Below are 21,113 nucleotides of genomic sequence, written 5' to 3' on the forward strand. Positions count from 1 at the left end.
AAAAAAAGAAAACAAAATACAAAAAGACATCAAAGTTGTAAGAAAGCAATTAATACAATATACGGTAAGAATGTGTTATACATAGGAGCTGACACCTATTAAAACCGAGGACGAGGTGGATCACTGCAATAGCCAAATGGAATGTCAGCCATGCTTACAGAACTTCTACTTATAGGCAACTCTGGAAGATGGCTATAAAGGTTAACTGCCCATTTATATTCCTTTTCAGATAAGCAGTGTCAAACCAAACATGTAAATCTCTCAAAGTGCAACAGCCACATGTAATTAATCACACTTAAAAATATAACCTCAAACCTCTCTGAAGCACCATGTGTCAGTTGATAGACATCTTAAGAGGTCTATGTCACAACAAGACATTCCCTGCCTTCTGTTGCTGGTCACTTCTGACATCTATAGTTATCTCCCAGCGGAGTGCGGTCCGGGCAAACAAGACATGCACTGCATGCCCTGTCGGAAAAATAAAAAAGGTTGTGATAATACTATAAAATATCATCAAATATAGTCTTCCTAGTTCCTACATTTATATACAGTGCCTTGCAAAAGTATTCAGACCCCTGACCAATTCTCTCATATTACTGAATTACAAATGGTACATTGAAATTTCGTTCTGTTTGATATTTTATTTTAAAACACTGAAACTCAAAATCAATTATTGTTAGGTGACATTGGTTTTATCTTGGGAAATATTTTTAAGAAAAATAAAAAAACTGAAATATCTTGCTTGCATAAGTATTCAACCCCTGTGCTGTGGAAGCTCCCAGTTTACACCAATGAAAGAAATTGCCCTAATGAGGACACAATTACCTTACCATTGGCCTCCACCTGTGAACCATTGAAGTTGCTGTCACATTTTCTGGATAAAAACCCCACTGTTGAAGGATCATTGGTCAAGCTGTGAATCTGAAGGAAAATGAAGACCAAAGAGCATTCTACAGAAGTTAGAGATAAAGTAATACAAATGCATAGATTAGGGAAAGGGTACAAAATAATATCCAAGTGTTTGGATATCCCAGTGAGCACAGTTGGATCAATAATCAGGAAGTGGAAGCTGCATCACACCACCCAGGCACTGCCAAGAAAAGGCCGTCCCTCAAAACTCAGCGCTCAAACAAGAAGGAGACTTGTGAGAGAAGCCACAGAGAGGCCAACAATCACTTTGAAGGAGCTACAGAGTTCAGTGGCTGGGAGTGGAGTAATGGTGCACCAGTCAACCATATCAAGAGCTCTGCATGGGAGCGTGGCAAGAAAGAAGCCGTTACTCAAAAAGTACCATCTGAAAGCACGTCTGGAGTTTGCCAGAAAGCATGAGAGTGACCCAGCTGCGATGTGGGAAAAGGTTTTGTGGTCAGATGAGACCAAGATAGAGCTTTTTGGCCAAAACTCAAAGCGCTATGTGTGGCGCAAACCTAACACTGCCCATGCCTCAAGACACACCATCCCTACAGTAAAGTATGGTGGTGGCAGTATCATGCTGTGGGGATGCTTCTCATCAGCAGGGACTGGGAATCTTGTTAAAATTGAAGGAAGAATGGATGGAGCAAAATACAGGGAAATACTGCAAGAGAACCTGCCTCAGTCCGCTAAAAAACTGAAGCTTGGGAGGAAATTCACCTTTCTGCAGGACAATGATCCCAAGCACAAGGCCAAAGCAACATTGGAGTGGCTCAAGAACAAAAAGGTGAATGTCCTACAGTGGCCCAGTCAAAGTCCTGATCTCAATCCCATTGAGAATCTGTGGCACTATTTGAAAATTGCAGTCCACAAGCGTCGTCCAACCAACCTGAACAACCTGGAGAAAATCTGCCAAGAAGAATGGGCCAAAATCACTCTGACACTGTGTGCAAAGCTGGTACATACTTACCCCAAAAGACTTAAAGCTGTTATTGCAGCGAAAGGTGGCTCTACCAAATATTAATGTGTGGGGGTTGAATACTAATGCAAGCAAGATATTTCAGTTTTTTATTTTTCTTAAAAATATTTCCCAACATAAAACCAATGTCACCTAACAATAATTGATTTTGAGTTTCAGTGTTTTAAAATAAAATATCAAACAGAACGAAATTTCAATGTACCATTTGTAATTCAGTAATATGAGAGAATTGGTCAGGGGTCTGAATACTTTTGCAAGGCACTGTATATGTATTTTCTAACATGTATTAAGTGTGTATACTTTATTTGTGCTATTATTGTCATGTCATGCTGCACTAGCTCTGCATCTGGTCGGGTGACTCAGGTCCCAGTATCCTGCTCTCTGTAGTGACGTCGCAGCCGCGTTCCCGTGGTCCAGCCCCAAGTCATGACTCATCTATCACTTTGAATAGGAACTGCTCACTGGAGTGATGTCACAGCAATGTGCAGATAATACAGCCCAAGTCATGCTGCGTGAGAATAGAATGCCAGCCTAAGCATGCGTACTAGTTTGACCTTAACAACCTTGACGATGCACTTTTTTTTTTTTTTTTAAATATCAAATCATGTCTGTCAGGACTGTCCGTTATGTCAATTGAAAAAAACTTATTTAGCAAGCTGAAAAGTCGGGAGAGCTTTTATGACACTGTTATAGAAGAATGTGTAACGAAAGAACGTCGGCTGGATTTCATCTATAAATAGGGTGAGTAAACCTATATATTTTTTTTAATTTCTTGAGTTACATGTTACATTTATATATTACTGCATGCCCTACTTGAAAACCCACCACATGCCACTGTTATCTCCATGTTGCAAGAGGAATTCACCCCAAATCTCTTCCATGCTCTTCCATACAGAATTTATTGCTGTTAAGCAAACAGAAACTATTGCTGATGGAAGATATGGTGGTGGAATCCATCTGATATTGTGCAGGTATGCTTCAAAATCTTAAACAACACACCAGTGCCATTTCAAGACAGGCAAATGGTTAGAAAGTGAATACAAAAACATGTGAGAAACAAACTTTTATGGAGGTATCCGGACCAATTATAAAATTACAGATATTCTATTAATCTGTATGCGGAACAGAATAGAGGTAATCGGGACTTGTTTTAGAAGACAGTCTGGACTCTTGACCGGAGGGTCATGGGTTAAATCCCCGGTGGAGGACACTGCTGTTGTACCCTTGAGCAAGGAACTTTACCTAGATTGCTCCAGTAAAAACCCTGCTGTATAAATGGGTAATTGTATGTAAAAATAATGTGATATCTTGTAACAATTGTAAGTCGCCCTGGATAAGGGCATCTGCTAAGAAATAAATAATACAACCGTCATTATAAAAACGAATGTCTGGGCACCTTAACCTAGACCTCAGCTGCATCTAGAGTGTCTCTGGCTTTATACTTTAGGCTTTAAATTGAAAATACATGTTTGCTATAACATGTGTTTCTTTTAAAACTGCACATTGAGACATTATCAAATACAAGTGTACAACAGGCAAGAACTATGGTACTAACTTGTATTAATAAATCTCAAAATTATATTCAGTGAGAATATGGCAGCAGTGTGGAGTAGAGGGCAGCAGTGTGGAGTAGGGGTTAAGGGTTCTGGACTCTTGACCGGAGGGTTGTGGGTTCAATCCCCAGTGGGGGACACTGCTGTTGTACCCTTGCGCAAGGTACTTTACCTAGATTGCTCCAATAAAAACCCAACTGTATAAATGGGTAATTGTATGTAAAAATAATGTGATATCTGTATAATGTGAAATAATGTATAATGTGATACGTTGTAACAATTGTAAGTCGCCCTGGATAAGGGCGTCTGCTAAGAAATAAATAATAATAATAATATATCCCTATACCGATTAATAATTTAATAATTTAATGTCTTCACACTTAACAACAATCAAGTCATTTATAAGTGCATCTTTAAGAGTATAAGATGTCAATTTGATCTGCATGCCATGTAAGATTTCTTCACTTGCCCCCATTATCACTTATCTTACAGGTTATTCCATGCTTTAGGATTAATAGTGCTAAGTATCAATCAAATCTGCATTCACTGGTTAAATGTGTAACTATTAGTTTATTGTGTTGTGCACACTGTAGCACTATATAAAAGATGGGCGTGCCATTTTTATATTATTTCTAAAAGATAATAAAAAAAAATCCTTTCCACTCCAATCCCAACAGTATGTTGGCAGCAATATTAAATTGTGTTGAAAAGAAATTTGTGTTAATTGAAGGCAAGAGGTATCTTGCAAAACATGACTTGAACCAATCAAGACAATTCTGAACTTTTAACCTCTACTCCACTCCCATTTGCCCAAAGGAAAAGAAAAGAAAAGGTTTTCTATGACAGCCAGAACTCTGAAGACTCCAAACATTACAGCACCAGTTTATATCTGCAGCACTGCAAGGTCATGAGTTCATAGCTATGCTGTGCACGTCAGGCTGTGAAACAAACTGGAAGTCTTTGCTAGACAGAGAAGACCAATTTAGGAAGAATTCAGAACTGCATTACAAGTCTGGGAGGTCTAGCAGTCCAGTGGGAAAAGAGAAGGGCTTGATACCAGAAGGTTTCCGGTTCAAATCCCAGCTCAGCCACTGACTCACTGTGTGTGACCCTGAGCAACTCATTAAACTCCTTGTGCTCCGTCTTTCGGATGAGACGTAAAACAAGCAAAGTCCTATGGTAAGTGACTGCAGCTGAAGTTGTTGATGTGTCTGCTAAATGACCAATTAATACTACTACTAGTAATAATAATAATAATAATAATAATAATAATAATAATAATAATAATATTTAATGTTCTCAATTTAAAGTGCATAGCTACTGAATGCACTTTCCAGGAAAACTGCTGGAAAAATACAGTAGGTATGATACTGCATTTGTTTAGGCGGCATGCAGATCACATTCTGTTTTCAGGATGACCCTGCAATAGATGATGCTTGAAAGTCAAAAGAAGTTAATAATAAGTGCACTGCCACTTCCCACTACATTTTGGAGTCATGAAATAATAAATAATATTGATTGAGGTGATACTTTTTATTAGATTATCTGTTATATACGATACAGTACAAACATAGTTTTCAAGACCTCAAAAAGTCTCCTCTTAAGATGTGAGTAGAAATTAAAATAAACAGATGTTGTTTACATTTGCTTATCCCAATGTATTAAATTTGTATTTCTTCACTTACATCTGAAGAATAGTTTGCGGTCTTGAAATCTAATAAACGGAATCCGTTCTTTAACTCAATCATCACGATTATCTTGAATAACACTAGAATTAAAAGACGAAAAAGTGGTATATTATAAAGTGTTGCATTTCAAAGGGGATTGTATAGATAACTGAAATTAAATTACATACAATGTCAAAGAAAACCAAGATATTGATATCAGTGCATTCCATAAGTTTACCAACTAAAGCATCATCATTTTCTGTCCAATATTTACGATTAAGATTGTTGGCATTAGGCAGTGTTTTAGCTGCTGAACTGTACTGTCGCACTGCCAATACATACCTCTCTGCAATAAACAGTGGCTGTCCAGCAAAGCACAGCACTCTGGCAAACTCATTAACACAGTCATTCTGCGCTCTCTCTTATTAAAGCATGTGTAAAAGCCGCAGAAATTGATTGCTTGTCTCTCAGTTCACTTTCTTGTTTTAGTTTGATGTGTCACTTATTTTTCAGTATGTTCTTTTATTGTCAGTGTGAACATGTACCTCAATGCAGCAGTATTTGCAGCGCTATGCATCCTCTGCCTCATCTGACCCACTTCTGCCATTTGGCTTTTTGTATACTTCGAAACATGTGTTTTCTTTTGAATATTCATAAAACTGATTTGCGTTTTCATCAACTCAAAATATTATTTTTTCGGGTCAGTATTTCAATTATTATTATTTTTTTTATCAAGCTAGTTACTATGCCCAGCACAACAAGCAGACTTTGACTGGCCAACAGAATCAGATGATAACGTGTTTGTGAACAGTGAACCAATTTGAACGTCATTTGATCCTCTGACGTCTAAACGTGTCTGCTGTATACAAGGATGCAATGTAAGGCTGATTATTGCAATGTTGGAGTCAAAATAAAACAGCATTTTAATCAAAATATTGTGTATTTCCTATAAAATAGTACAATGAAAGTATTGAAAGTAGACAAAAATGGGTATAGTGTGGAGTAGTGGTTAGGTCTCTGGACTCTTGACCGGAGGGTCGTGGGTTCAATCCCAGGTGGGGGACACTGCTGCTGTACCCTTGCGCAAGGTACTTTACCTAGATTGCTCCAGTAAAAACCCAACTGTATAAATGGGTAATTGTATGTAAAAATAATGTGATATCTTGTAACAATTATAAGTAGCCCTGGATAAGTAAAACTCGGTATAAACCGGAAATGCGGAACACTATATATACTGTATGAAATTATTGTTTTCGGTTAGTTTTTAATTGTTACACGTTTTTTTTCTGTCACAATATGTATAGTAACTCAGCAGTACACTTCAATTGTACCTTCTTTCCTTTGCTTTCTTCCACAACAAAATCCTTATTATCACGGACATATTCCACTGGGGCTTTTGTGTTTTACATTTCGCCACAATTTGCAATTCTATTTTAAATTCCAATAATGTGTAAATACTCCCTATCAAACAGTAATATAGCTTTAAATCTCGCAACCGTGTTACAATCCTCCAAAAAATGTAGGAATTTGCTGCCACTCAGTAGGTGGGGTGGGTTTAAAGTATTCAGAACAAATCAATGTGAGATTCAAGTCAGGAACGAGGGACATTGCCCAACTACACTGGGAAAGTGTTTTTTACGGTTAAAAGGATCAAGTCAATGTGTTTCATCGGTTTTTAGCGTTTAAAACCGAACAATCAGAAGTCCTAGGTATAACATATGCAGGAGTTCAAATAAAGTGTAAACTGGGGTACAGTATTACCTTTCTTTAAATCAGGGAGCAGGGGGTAAACTGCTTTAAATATATTGCCTAGGGTTTTGCAATCAGAGTATTCAAACAGTAAAAAACCTTTAAGAATTAAGCTGGCTGCTGTCACAGGTGTTTGCTGCCTTGAATACCAAAGTAATTGTAAAGGTCCTCTGGAGAAAGAACTCAAAACAATATTTCAGTGGGTGACCTAATATAAAATAAAAATATATAATACATTTCTCATTTTTGCAACAACACATTCATTTGATATAAGGATCCTAGGACCACAGAATGCTTGCACTTGATCAATCCTTTTTTTTATAAAACCATTACCCCAGGTACCACAAAATCCCCAGGTATTTTGCATTAATGAAATGAAATGCTTTGAACTAAATGTCCAGCCGGTGGTCTTGGTGGACATACTTAAATACTGTACAGTTTGAACCCCAGTTATCAATGAGGATGTAACACACCTTTTGATAGCACCAGAAGATAGCTCACATTGCCAATAACTACGTATGGTTTTCTTTGATAAATTCACATCTTCTGTTTTAATGGCTTGAAGACTGAAAACTGGTTTTAAATTGTTAGCATTCTGTGACTTTAGTCAGATACACCAACAAGTATGTCCTATAATGGCAGAAAACAGTCACAAATAAAAATTAAATATATAACAAATTAAGACGAGATAGCATTAGATCAGCTTGATCTGTCCATGCCAAGTACAAACAAATCAAATCTCTCCGACTCTTCTTATCTAATCTAAATTAAAAGCTACCACATAATACTATTCATCTGGCCCTTAGCAGTGCTAATAACAGCTTCTTCACAGCTCCTACTCTCACAATGGTTAGCTGTCGACTGGGGGGGGAATTTATTGAAACCTATGAATTTGTGCTGCTTTCATTATTTTAAGTGGGAGGCTGGAAGACTCAAATTCACATCCCATTATACAAAATAGATGGTTGACATTTTAAATCAACTGAAATGAAACTGATCGCTGCTGTTCAGGTTGCTGAAGGAACGATATTAAAGAAAAAAAAAATCTCACCCTCTAAGCAACTCAAAGACTAATAAAATGGAGTGTTTACTTCATAGAAAATGAAACTTGGCAAAACATTACCGCTGGCCAAATACCTCCAAAATGCTTTTTTTAAAAAACGGCCAATCATGTTGGAAACCCTTTTATAATGTAAAAATCATGAACTATAACAATCATATCCCTGTCTGAATCATATACAGTACTTTATATACTTTACAGTAGCCAAGTGCTTAAAGTACAGAATACAAGAAGGGCTCTCCCACCCCCCACCCCCCCCCCGATTATTATCAGGGTAAAAAAATAAATAAATCAATAAAGAATTACCTGCAATGATGTATGGCAATGTAGGCACAAGCACATCATCACAACTCCAAAAAGGACTGTCGCTATGTTTCGAACATCCCACACAGACTCCACCAGTGGGATACTCCCCACCTGCCAGTCGTAGCACAGCACAATCGGAGCCAGTAGAAGCCAGGCGTTGAAGGCCAGAAGGTATGAGTAAGTCAGGAATCTAAAAACAGAACAGGAGAAATGCCACATATTATTTTATACTTGTTCCTGTAATGACTTGTTCCTGTAAAGACTTACATGAACATGGGTTTAAATTCGGTGCAGCAATATAAAAAGGGTCTATTTAATGATCCATAGACCGGCCTTAAAAATGTTAATCTTGACACATAGAAGACTGCATTTGTAATGTATTTAGAAAAACACCAGATACATGGAGTTAAAGGTTGCCGGTTGTTCGATTGGCTCCAGTTTAGATCATTAAAATAGAGCTCCACCTTAAATCTACAACATTCATATATTGTAGGCAGCTGTGTTATCGCTGTGGAAAAATTGTATACACTAAAGTAAAATGATTAACATTCCCTGGTTTTCAAAACATACTACAGTAAGGGGGTCAAGTCTAACATAAATCAGTTTGATTATAAATATGCAATTCAAAATGAGCACAGGTTATATACTGTAATTAGAAACAATAATACAGGAATCTGTAATATATATTTTATCTAATTTACTGTAATAACAAATTTAAACGGCGAACAAAATAATTCTATTTGAGAATTTCCTGGCAGTTGTGAAAAATAGTGTGTTATACAATAGTGAGGTCATACAGTAGATGTTTGCATTGATATTCTCTTCATGATCCAACCACCAAAAATGCCCTCTGATGCAAGTTCAGCCCCCAGCACAAAACAATTGTTTGCAGTTGGTCTTGCATGACACTGATAACCGTAATGAGTTCTCTTTCAATGCCTGTTTGTAATGCACAGGACTAAATGAACCAAAATGTTGGAAATACATTTTACTTTTTGTGTGCAGGTGTACCAGTTTAAAAAAAAATGTCAGGTTCTAAAATCAAAATAACTGTCAGGTCAATAAAAAAAAACGTTTATTAAATATTTCAGCTTAAATACACTTTGCAAAAATGGTGCTGTGGTACATCCATTACGTTACCATTACAGCATTAGACAACCTATTTCATAATGTACTTTTGCCCAAGACCCTTTGGTCAAGTGGTTAGAAGGGAGGATGAACTTCCTTCTAACCACTACAATATTCATATTTAAATCAAATAAATATTAAGACACTTTTACTGCTTGAAATTATTGTCCAAATACGCTTTCCCCCAGCTACAAAAACTGTGACCTATTGTGCCACTGTCTTATTACCTTTCAAAATGAACTAGAATGTATTTCTTTAAGGTAACACTGTAACCACTGTACATACTTTAAATAGTACTGTATATAGTATTATGTGCAAAAACAAGACCGAAAGAAAATGGTAGGTGTTTTTTCTAATTGAGAGAGACTGTTTTCCTGCTTACTTGAAGTGGAATGACATCATGTCTGTATAATACGTTGGCAGTAAAATATGTGAAACACATGTGGATGTTAAGGAAATCCATCGGTTTGATTATAAATGGTGGATTAGAACTGCATAATTTAAGGTCCTGGGATTTTAGAAAAAATAATAAATGTGTGTTGACGTACAGATCTACACAAATACTTCCTACGGATATCTATGATTTAGCCAGGATTTCGCTCTTATTGCTCCCTGTTTCTAATGTTTTCTTTAGTACTTTTTTATCCCAATCTTATGGGGGTCCCCAGCCACTAACATATACGTACAATGTCGAGTAGCCAATCAGACCAATACTTTGAATCTAGGAGTTGCTTATTTTAAAATCTGTCTTTAAATGAACTCTCATTGTTTCCTGGCACCAAAAAACAGCCACCCAAAGATGTAAAAAATGCATTCTGCTCCAATGACTTAATGTAAGCACGGGGAAATGAGTCAAAGCAGTCTAATGAACACCTGAAGAAACAGCCCAATTTCATGCAACTGATGCTCTGAATAGTAAGAACTACAGAACTACATACATGAGATTGTATCAATATCAATCCAGGTCTAAAAGAACTACATACATGAGATCTTATCAATATCAACCCAGGTCTAAAAGAACTACATACATGAGATCTTATCAATATCAATCCTGGTCTAAAAGAACTACATACATGAGATCTTATCAATATCACTCCAGGTCTAAAAGAACTACATACATGAGATCTTATCAGTATCACTCCAGGTCTAAAGAACTACATACATGAGATCTTATCAATATCAATCCAGGTCTATTTTAAAAGATCTAAAAGGTGGCAGATGGTAATATCACCATTTGTCAAGTTAATAAGTGGGTAAATAAATCACCCCTGAAGGGGTTTGTGCATTTCTTTTCCTTAATATATAAATGATAGTTAGACAGTCAATACACTTAATTAAAACTCTAAACTTGGTGCAACCATGAGCAAATCCAAATTTATCTTTATTAATAATAATAATAATAATAATAATAATAATAATAATAATAATAATAATAATAATAATAATAATAATAATAATATAGAAGCTTTACAGTAATGACCACTCAGGAAGAGAAGAGTATTTCAAAGCTGGTACTCTGTTCAGAGTTAACGAAAAGCTGGTTGGTTATTTTCTACACACAGCTGCCAGCCTCCAGGCCAGGAGGCCTATATTTCAGAGTATAGTTCTAAAGTGAGTGATGTTACCTTGTGAGTAGGTGTGGAGAGAACGATGCTGGGTTGTCTTGTTCAGAGAATAAAGGCATCGATCCTCCCATCATCCACAGGCGAAAGAATATGATAACAAACACCTGCATGAAAGAGGAATAAGCATCTACATTATAACTGGGCAGCATCTGTTCATACACATACTAGAACTGAACCAAATTTGCTAAAACTCTGAGAGACGATGACATTAGACTCCTAGGTGGAACGGCTGTAGAAATTAATTTGGAAACCTGTATTCGGCACATGCAAAACTGTATTAATCAAAAAAAAAAAAAAAAAAGATATGCTTTAACTGGGACCCATTCTGAGTGGAAATTATAATGTCAAGCAATATTGCAAAATCTGAAATAGTATGCCTTTACAGTTGAAAACAAATAATAATAAAAGGGAAATATTGTAACTAAACCTAATAGAAGCAGGAAAAAAGGAAAACAGGAATCTGTGCATCAGGTATAAAGCCACATTTACATTGTTGTTATTGTCACAATTAATATTGCTTGTACTGTAAATGTTTTTTTTTTCACAATTAGTTTTGTTTGTGTTTAATATTGTTTAAAACTGATATTTATGTACTGTTTTGTACACCAAATAAAATAAAAAGCCATCCAATTAAATGTATATGTTGCATGTGTAGTACTGTACACTTATCAACTCTTTTTTTACACTGCAGCTTTCTAAAGAGACATATAAAAATCTCAAGACTTTTTCAAGTTGAAATGTCTGTGTAGCATATTAACTTGCAATCTTGGTCTTGCCATGAGTATCATTTTCATGGAATAACCCTTTTGCTTGTATTTTGACAAATGGTGCTGTAACAGGGCAAGGAGCCCTGTACAGTGTTCTGTTTATTTATTTTTAGAACAGGGTTTCCCCCTCCACCCCTGTGTTATTTTGTATTTGTTTGTTTGTTTGTTTATGTTTTTATTTATTTATGACGGCGAGGTGCGTTGCGGTTTTGTTTTATTTTGAAACGTGTTCTGGCAGAGGCACATTTTACAAAAACCATTCAGGAATTAAATAATTAAAAAATCAGGCTCCTATCCCTAATCTCTCCTATCTCGAACATGACTGTTGTAACAAATGTCTACATTGGGACACTCTCCACTTCGCTTGACTGCAGCCCATTGAAATTCATCAGGACATTTGTTGGAGCAGCAATACTTCATATCAGTGTCTTCCTTGCCAAGTTTTTTTTTTTTTTTTTTATCTTAACAGGATAATAACGAAGACATTTTGTCATTAATAAAAACATGAAAACACTTGAAAATTAAACCCAAGGCATTCTGGGAAATGTGTTTAGAACAGGCAGGAATGCGCATCAAGTCCAGTGATCTGCAAAGGGTTCAAATCATGACTAGAATCATGAGTTTGTGAGAATCAATAAAAAAATGTAAACGGTTTCCTTTAATGAATAAAGGATAAAGCAGGTTTGAATACTGTGTCAAAAAGTCTATGTTTAAAAAGAAAAATAAATAAATAAGCATATGTAGAGTATGCATTTTTTATATATTTAATACCTTAACCGTACTTTGTGGAGCTTTTAAAAGTGCACTTGCAGACAGACTGGTTGAATTACTCATTTCAATGGTCTGATGGTAATCAGAATAGCAGCCTTAAAGTCTAGCAGTACAGAGGAGACAGAATTTAACATGCAGATACAGTCTTGTTTCAGCACCAGCACAAAATCCTTTGGGATGCTTTAAATTGCATCCAATTTAAAACAATAGAATGCATTCATTATGGGTCACAACAGTACTACATTATCTCATCATTGAAGAATTAAAGAGCACTTTCTGGATGGAGGAATGTTGCTTTAAAGGAACCGTTGCAAAAAGAAAAAGTTTTGTTCTCAGGGCGGTACTATTTTAATTGTATTTAAACACAAACCTTTAACAAATGAAATTCACGGAGAACAGGTTCTTCAGACACCAGCAGATTCAAGTGATTACTGCTTTATGTTTTCAACATAAACCTTCCACAAGATATCATTTATGCTCTTAATTGTTCAATTGATTATTCTAACAACTGTACATATATTTAAAGACTCTGTTCCTTGTACGAAACACAAAATTAAAGATTTGTCAAATATGTATCATATATGAAACTGTTTTTTTTGTTTTTTTGTTTTTTTTTAAGGATGGATTGTAAACGCAATATGCTACAGAGTACTGAATCATACAGTACTGTGTGTAATACTGTACTACAATTAGCCTCTCAGGGTAAAGCAGTATAGTCCACAGAGATGCAACATCTCATTTCCAAGCATATCTTGTCTCTTTTTTACGGAACTGGGGATTGAAACCTTGTTTTTGATATTTTTCCCAAAAATAAGGAATTCTATTTTTGGGGTGGGAACAAACTGTGCCAATGGTGCTACAGGGCCAAGAACTAAACAGAGAATGCCTGATGTAGCTGCTCCAATTTCTTTCAGCTTTTTTCAACCGTAGCCAATGTCAGATCACAGGAAAGAAAAGAAAGAAAATGAAAAAAGAACGCATTTTCCAACAAAATGATTTTGAACACCACTGGGTATCCCTCTTCATGTATTTTTCAATACTCCATCTCTTTGAAGTCCCTTGAAATACCACATTAATTCAGTACTGTATGTGACCTGTATGAATGATGAGAGTGGTTGTCACAGTGGTTCAGCAACTGCTTTTTTTGTTGTTTGTGATCCAAATTGTATTCACCTTGTTCCTAGTCTTCTAATGGCAACCATCTTATGTTTCAGTGTAAATCCCCTCACTCTGTAATATTCCTGTTACTCCAGTTGCTTTTTTGAAAAACGACACTCTCCTCCTGTCTTTCTTCTCAGCAATGTTATTGGTTCTGCTTCACTTGACTTCCTGTCTCCACCCAAACACCACATTACAATATATGTATCTATAATGTGAGGAAACATCTCCCTTCTTTTGAGTCATAAGCGCCCATATACTGTATTGGTATGTCCTTATATTACTGTCACCAAAGTCTGGGCAATAATGTCAGTCCTTTGGAAATCTATCTATTCAAATGATCCAAGTGGTGGCAGATCTAAATACTGATTCTTGAGTAAATTAAAACATTACAAGAACAGGACCCTTTGGGGTGTTTTAAATGTTTTTTATAGACTGAAATACACTAAAGGAGATTCACATGCACTGCCTGATTTTCATTCTTAAACTAGCTTTGGGAAATGGAAATAATCAAACTGATATGGTGAAATGAAATTGGTCAACAAGGTGTGCCATCTGAAATGTGGGCCACAGCAGGTTTAGCATGCTTCACACTGACATGCCATTTTTAGCGAGATAAGTCACACTAAATAGCTGCTGCATCAATAGAATTTAAAAATGAGTTGTGTGCGTGTGATGTGTAAAAATGGTCAATCTGTAGCCTCTCATACTTACGTAGACAGTAACAACAGCGGCTCTTTTAAAAAATGGTCCAGACACTCTCAAGAGATCTTTAATCTTGGCAGAAGACATATACCTGGATAGAGAGAGAAACAGTACTTTTAATTGAAATCAAGACATACTTATCCAAAATCATTTCTGGGTATTTTTAAAACACCAAACTGGCTTATGGCTAGAGGTAAATTATCTTCACGCTGGCAAACAAACTATTCCATGCCTCAATATAATCATCAGACTGAGTCCCAAATTACAACACAAAGAAATTACGCGGGTTAACTTGGAACTAATCTTTCAAGAGTTATGCCATCAGAGTGGCCACAAACTTTTTATTTACTTTACAGAGATTATAGAGATGTACTGTATTATGATTATAGAGATGTACTGTATTATGATTATAGAGATGTACTGTATTATGATTATAGAGATGTACTGTATTATGATTATAGAGATGTACTGTATTATGATTATAGAGATGTACTGTATTATGTTGCTGATCACTACCTCAATGCACCCAAACTGCCAGGTTAACACATTGGCTTGTTGTGACAAACATCACTGCTCTATGGCTACATAGAGAACCCATAAAGATAATCAGAATAAGGCTTGTACTTTTATACATAAGTAGCTATGGGTTTGGCTTTTTTTTTTTATAGTCCATCTTAAACAATATTTGTTCATTTTTTTATCCTTTTGAGGCACGTTGCAAATGTTAAATATTACTAAGGTATGGAAAACATAACAAAACTGCAGTAAGACTGAAATTAAGCTCCCGGAAAAAATATCAGAAAAGAGATTTATAAATGGACATTTGATTGCTCAGCACCATATGGCATTAAACCATTCAAACACAACACAATACCAACTATTTACAATAAAAAGAGGTATTAGAAATGAGGTAATGCTGGCCGGCTTTCTGAAAAAAAACAAACCTAAATTGAAGCTTTGTGAGAGGTGGCTTGTAACAGGAAACTCAAAATCCCCTTGGGCTTTGAAATGGAACAGAAAAGTTTTGCCCTCTGACAACAGAAAGGGAAACCTAAGTGTTATTATGGAGGTTCCGGATCAGGCAACAATCCAGCCCTACTTGGTTATACAACAGAAAACATAGATAGAACGACTTACCTTAAGAGAAAGGTGCAATGACACAGTGTCAAGTTGTATTTAAAACAGATACATCCAAACAACCTAGTATTTTTTTTATCCAGTCATACTTTAGATAAAAAACAAATGTAAAGAAAAACAAAGAATCTCTGGTAGCATAATCAAGGGATATGCCCTATCATATTGAATGGTTTGTAAACATGCAGTCAAATGATTACTACCCTGTGATTTAAAACAATGTGTTGGTGAAAAGGTTCATGTCTACATATGGTCAAAAGTTTTGCATCACCTAGAATTTTAGTATTGAGACATCATTAAAAAAAAAAACAAAAAAAAAAAAAAACACACAACTATGTAGATTTTTTATTTATCATGTAATAAAAAATTTAAAAAAATACAAAATGACATTACAAAAGTCTACCGGAAGCCATAACAGAAGTTCAGTATTTCATGTTAGATTTCGAACTGTCACATTTTAAAATTGACAGCTTTCCGTTAAGTAAAACTACAATTCAATATGTTAACATAACTGTAATTCAGCAGGTTTCATTTGACTTTATGAAGCAAAATGATTTAATTCTGATGCAAAACATATGGCCATAGCTGTACCGTACACCACCTGCAATGACTTTGAGAGAATCATATAATGGAGCTTGTAAAAACACAGATTAAAAGCAAGTGGTCTGTATCATTAATATGTTCAGAGGTTAAAACAATGTTCACTGGACACCACCTGCAATGGGACTTTATTGAGAGAATCAAAGAATACATCTCTGTACCAACTGTAAAGACCCAATGTCAAAGCATGTGGTCTTTTTCAATGATATTGATAGAGGTTAATGTAATGCAGCAGCAAAATTGATCTTTTTTACATTGGTAATAGAACTTAAGTAAGAACATAAAATAATACAGCTGCATACCAAACACGAAGACAAGAACTCAAAGTGTATACAACTGTAACATGTGACAAAAGTCACATGACCTCATTATAGCAGCCATATTAGGTCAGATGTGAAAGTGAAGGGTGTTAGATTTGTCCAGAGGAGTTTCCATAACACTAAAAATAAGAAGTTGCCAGCTTAAATGGTATACGAGATACATCTTGTGACCCAACTTCTTTTAAATAGTGGAGTTCTAGACAAAAGGTTCAAGTTGTTTTGTACTCAAGTTACTGCAGCAACGTCCTTTGTGGTCGTGGATGGGTCACATAAGACACAGTAATATCTATATGGACAGACACTCATTAGTATGGGTGGCCATAACAATAAAATCATCAACAGGCAAATGCAAAAATGTTCTTTGCAATACATAAATATAGTTATTTTTCAGCACACCCCCTTCCCATATTATACATAACATTTCATTCCTTAAGTTTTACTGATGAGTTGTATAAGGATGTGGTTTCAACATATTCACGCATTTTCTGTCTCTTTTAGCTGAAAATGATTAAATAGCTGCACTGGTGACAAACAGGAGAAGGGTATATTCAATAGGACAATTTCCAATCAGATCACTGACATGTATCTTAATACATTGCTGCGTCACATGATATTGTTTTACAAGACCAAAGGTATGATTGTGTCCACAACGGAGCGTGTTACTGGCTACTCTCCTGCCTACTGGTTAGATATTGTTATATGTAGCTGGAATTTTATTGCTTGTTGGTTCCCCTGTGAATCACACAATAGTGTGTTGCTAAGAAAATTTCAATCTTACATGACAAGCGAGCAAGCGCAAAGTTGCTGGAGCATCTCCTTGTATAAGGGCATGCAGCACACAATATAAAACCACTTAGAAAATTGCATGGTATTGTGTAGCATGCATACTTGGTTTTATATATTGCATCCTGAGCCATTCGAAAAAAAAGGCATAATACGACAGGAGTGACATCAGAAAGTGATCATTCCTCTAGAGGAAAACATACTTGAATTTGACCCATTCGACTCCTCGAGACCATCACTTTCAATTCAAACACAAAATGTCTAATTTTCAATCACTCGACAACACCCACTGTACAGAAATGTTCATTAATGATCATCAAAATGAGAATACTTTATATAAAACAAAACAAAAAAAAAGTTGTAAAGCTGGTACATTCATATCTCAGAGAAACTGGAGAGGAATGGAAATTAAAACAAGACAAAGGCAATCACAAAAATAAAGCTGCAGCACTAACGGATAACGACATAGAACGTCTGTACAGCACTGAAATACTACGTTTAAAAAAAACTCAACTGTACTGCTGGACCTCTTCTTTAATATTAGCATCACAAGGGTATCCGTGTATTATAAAAAAAACCCTGATGGAATTATTTTCCTGTAACTCACTGAAGCCCATCTATTACTCTCTCTCTCTCTCTCTCTCTCTCTCTCTCAGATTAAGAGTAATTGATAAACAGATAATTCACAAATTTAATAAGCAAAAATGTTTCTCCTTAGCTTTCATTTTAGTCTAACGTATGGCTTGTATATCTCTTTTGTTGATCCTCAGTTCAGCAAAGGCTATAGTTTTGATATTTTTGGAAAAACATTACATTATAAAAGTAGAGGTTTCCATCTTGACTTTTTCTTATAAATCAATTCCCTAGTAAATCAGATCATGTACTGTAAATTATCAATTAATCAATTCATGTATTTGACAGTATTACCATTGTATGCTGTTCTTTAAAAAAAATCTATATTTACTGTACTTATTTTTAAATTGTCGCAACAATTTTAAAGAAAATCATTTTGTATCACAAATGAATAGATCAGTGGGTCTCAAACTTTTTGGATGATTCTCTATTGTTATTTCTGCATTGGTCATTATTTGCAATGATTACAAACTATTACAGTAAAAATTGCTTCTAAAAGGCTTCTGAAGGCTGATTTTGAAGAACAGAGGTCAGGAAACATATTAGTGTTGCACAGGCTCTGGTGCACAGCACACTACTATGCCTCCCCCTCACAATCATCCTGGAAGAGTGTTATTAAAAACATGGCCAAAAGTGATGTGAATTGTGTAAGTGATTCTTTAGATAAATGGAAAAACGTACCTTGCGTTTTATTTAAGTTGGCTCTTTGGAATTAATGGAAATACATAAAACAGATACCTATTTGGGGTTGATGGAAGTCAACAAAAACGCGGTTAACACAAGTTTAGGATGCAAGCTTTAGGACTTGTGTAGCAGGGCATGTAAGTAAACAGTTACAGATAAACACGTATTAAAATGTATTGAGTCTGTTAATTCCCTGTTCAATCCTACAGAGTTTTTCAGACTTGGCTTAATGTTACTATATTGAATTGCTCGCCACTGTTTGAGGCAACACTGCAATCCTTTCTGTATCTGGGATTTTACTTTGGCATGACAAAATGTCAAGATTTCAAAACACCACAATTTAAATCATGAAAACGCGGATTCCATCTTTTTTTACAGTTCAAAGGAAGGTCAAGTGGGGGCTTTTGGCAACACTTTTGTTGTGACTAAGGAGAACCACAGCTCTAGCAGAATTGCATTACATCAACAATGAAGGCTGGCTTTTTCTTTTTACAAAAGCACAAAGCATCTAATGCTATATATTGTACCAAACCTGGACCTCTTTGTAGTATGAAAGGAAGTCTCAAACACTGTGGAAAACATCCATATTGTATCTCTATCAATTTGTCAATACATTTGGAAAGTAGAAAATAACTTCTGTCAAAGCTATCATATTATGGTTTGGTCTTGAAAGAGGTTGGCACTTTCAATACTGTTTTAAATAAATATCAGTTTAGTCCAGCGATCCTAAGGGCAAGAATAGTTTGTATCATTTGTATCTAAAAAGAAGCCGATACTGTATATGTACATTATAACAGAATACTTTGTCTACACATTATTATGTCCCCAAATAAAAAGAAAGCAGATTAAGTCATCAAGGTTGGTTTGTAGATTTCTACTGAAAAACCTAAATGCCAAGGGAGAATTGTTTCAAGGCAACCTATTAGCAGAAGAATGGAGTTCAGTAGTTCGGGACAAACACCAATCACAACATGTTTTAGTACAAATATTTATTGGGAATAATGCAGACTATGCAAAATTACACAGATGAATGATATATATGCGCATTCATTTGGCATCAAATCTAACTTGGTTTGAGGGCTCGCTGCCTAGCTGACTGGGCGAGGCAGAGACCCCCAAAAAGAACAAGCAGGTCTCAATGCCGCGAGTAGTATTAGATATAGCCCACTTGAAGGTTTAGCCAACCTTCAACAAATGATTGTCAGCACGCAGGAGAGGAAAACAAAACACCAGTTGGGAAATAAACCTCTGGGACTCCATGGCCTCCGGGCAGGCTACTAACACTTAAGAGCACATTTTAGTAAAAGCATTTTTAATATCTATTATAATTGTTCTAATGTAAACTTGGTAAGCACTGGAGGACCAACAAACTAACTGTTTGATGAGGGAGTGGCGAGAAGCTGAAGAGGCAGCTGCGATCCTGAAGGAATGACCGGAGAACTGCTCAGCCGCAAATCCAGACCTGGAAAGATCTGGTGAAGGTGAAAGAGGAACCAATGGCGGGTGACAATTGCTCCGTTTTCGTTAATGAACAGAGGTTCTGAGTGTGATGCGCCCTAAGGACCCCAAAGAAAAACTGGATGCCGGAAATTGAAATTTTGATGGAGGAAACTCCTATAGCTCTATTCTTAAGGGACATAATGAAGGATGATACTACGGGCATTGAAAATGAAGGGAAGGGAATGTTGAATGCAACGTGAACATAGTTAAAGCAGTTCCAGGATGACCAGTACGTTTGCAGTGAGTGGGGAGCAATGCTGAGAAGAGCTGTTTCTTGGGCTATATGTGAGAGGATGAACAACCTTTGTTAATGATTTGCACTGTAGCTGAATTATCTGAGAGGATAAGAATGGAATTTTGGGCCCAGGTGGACCCCCAAAGGAATGCGGCAACAGCGACCGGATAAGTCTTGTACAATGACGAGGACTGATCGGGTATAGGAGTGGTGCTGAATTCTTCGGGCCATGGAGCAGGCGTAGTTTAAATGGCCTAGGAGGGACAGAAGATTACATTTGGTAGGAGGGGGACCGGACAGAAAAGTGTCCCCCCGGGGAGCAAAGCTGAAAAAGATTGAGAATCCAGGGTGATGCCTAGAAACTCGATGGAAGTGAGAGGACCCAGGGTCTTTTCTGGTGCTAGGGGGATGCCGAGATTTGAAAATAATGACTTGCGAATTGTATTTGTTCTGGGCAGGGGGAGCGGGAAGGTCAATAATCAGTCTCTTTACCCGAGTATTTCCTTACTGTAACGCTGATGGGGTTAATGCGAAAGGTGGGAAAAGCAGGGGATTCAAAAGGGACCTGTCATAACCTGGTTGTCTAATTCTGGTTGGAACACGGAAACTACTGAGGGGGCTTGCTCGGAACCCAAAGTGGAGGTAAGAAAAGCAGGTGCTTGCTGCGATTTTGGAAAGGAAAAGGAAGCAAGGGCTTGCTGGACCACTGGAAAGGAGGGATGAGTGGACAGAAACAAGGGCCCTGCTGGGCAGCCGTTTGAGGTATAGAATAGAAAGGGGCTGTGAGGCCCTGATGAAAACCTGCAGCTTTTCTTTCTGCTTGACCCAGTTGATTTCTTGGTAT

General features: G+C 36.4%; 1 protein-coding gene across 1 annotated transcript in view; it reads right to left on the minus strand.

The window, feature by feature from the left end:
* LOC117419655 (protein O-mannosyl-transferase TMTC1) overlaps window positions 1-21,113 on the minus strand; it is an 88,167-nt gene that overhangs the window by 43,091 nt on the left and 23,963 nt on the right. The window contains exons 5-7 of the mRNA XM_034032637.3: window positions 14,390-14,471; window positions 10,980-11,083; window positions 8,227-8,416 (exon numbers count right to left, since the gene is read on the minus strand). Of these exons, the coding sequence (XP_033888528.1) occupies window positions 8,227-8,416; window positions 10,980-11,083; window positions 14,390-14,471 (376 nt within the window). The remainder of the gene's footprint in view (window positions 1-8,226; window positions 8,417-10,979; window positions 11,084-14,389; window positions 14,472-21,113) is intronic.

This window comes from Acipenser ruthenus, chromosome 14 (genome assembly GCF_902713425.1).
Source record: "Acipenser ruthenus chromosome 14, fAciRut3.2 maternal haplotype, whole genome shotgun sequence".
Taxonomy (NCBI): domain Eukaryota; kingdom Metazoa; phylum Chordata; class Actinopteri; order Acipenseriformes; family Acipenseridae; genus Acipenser; species Acipenser ruthenus.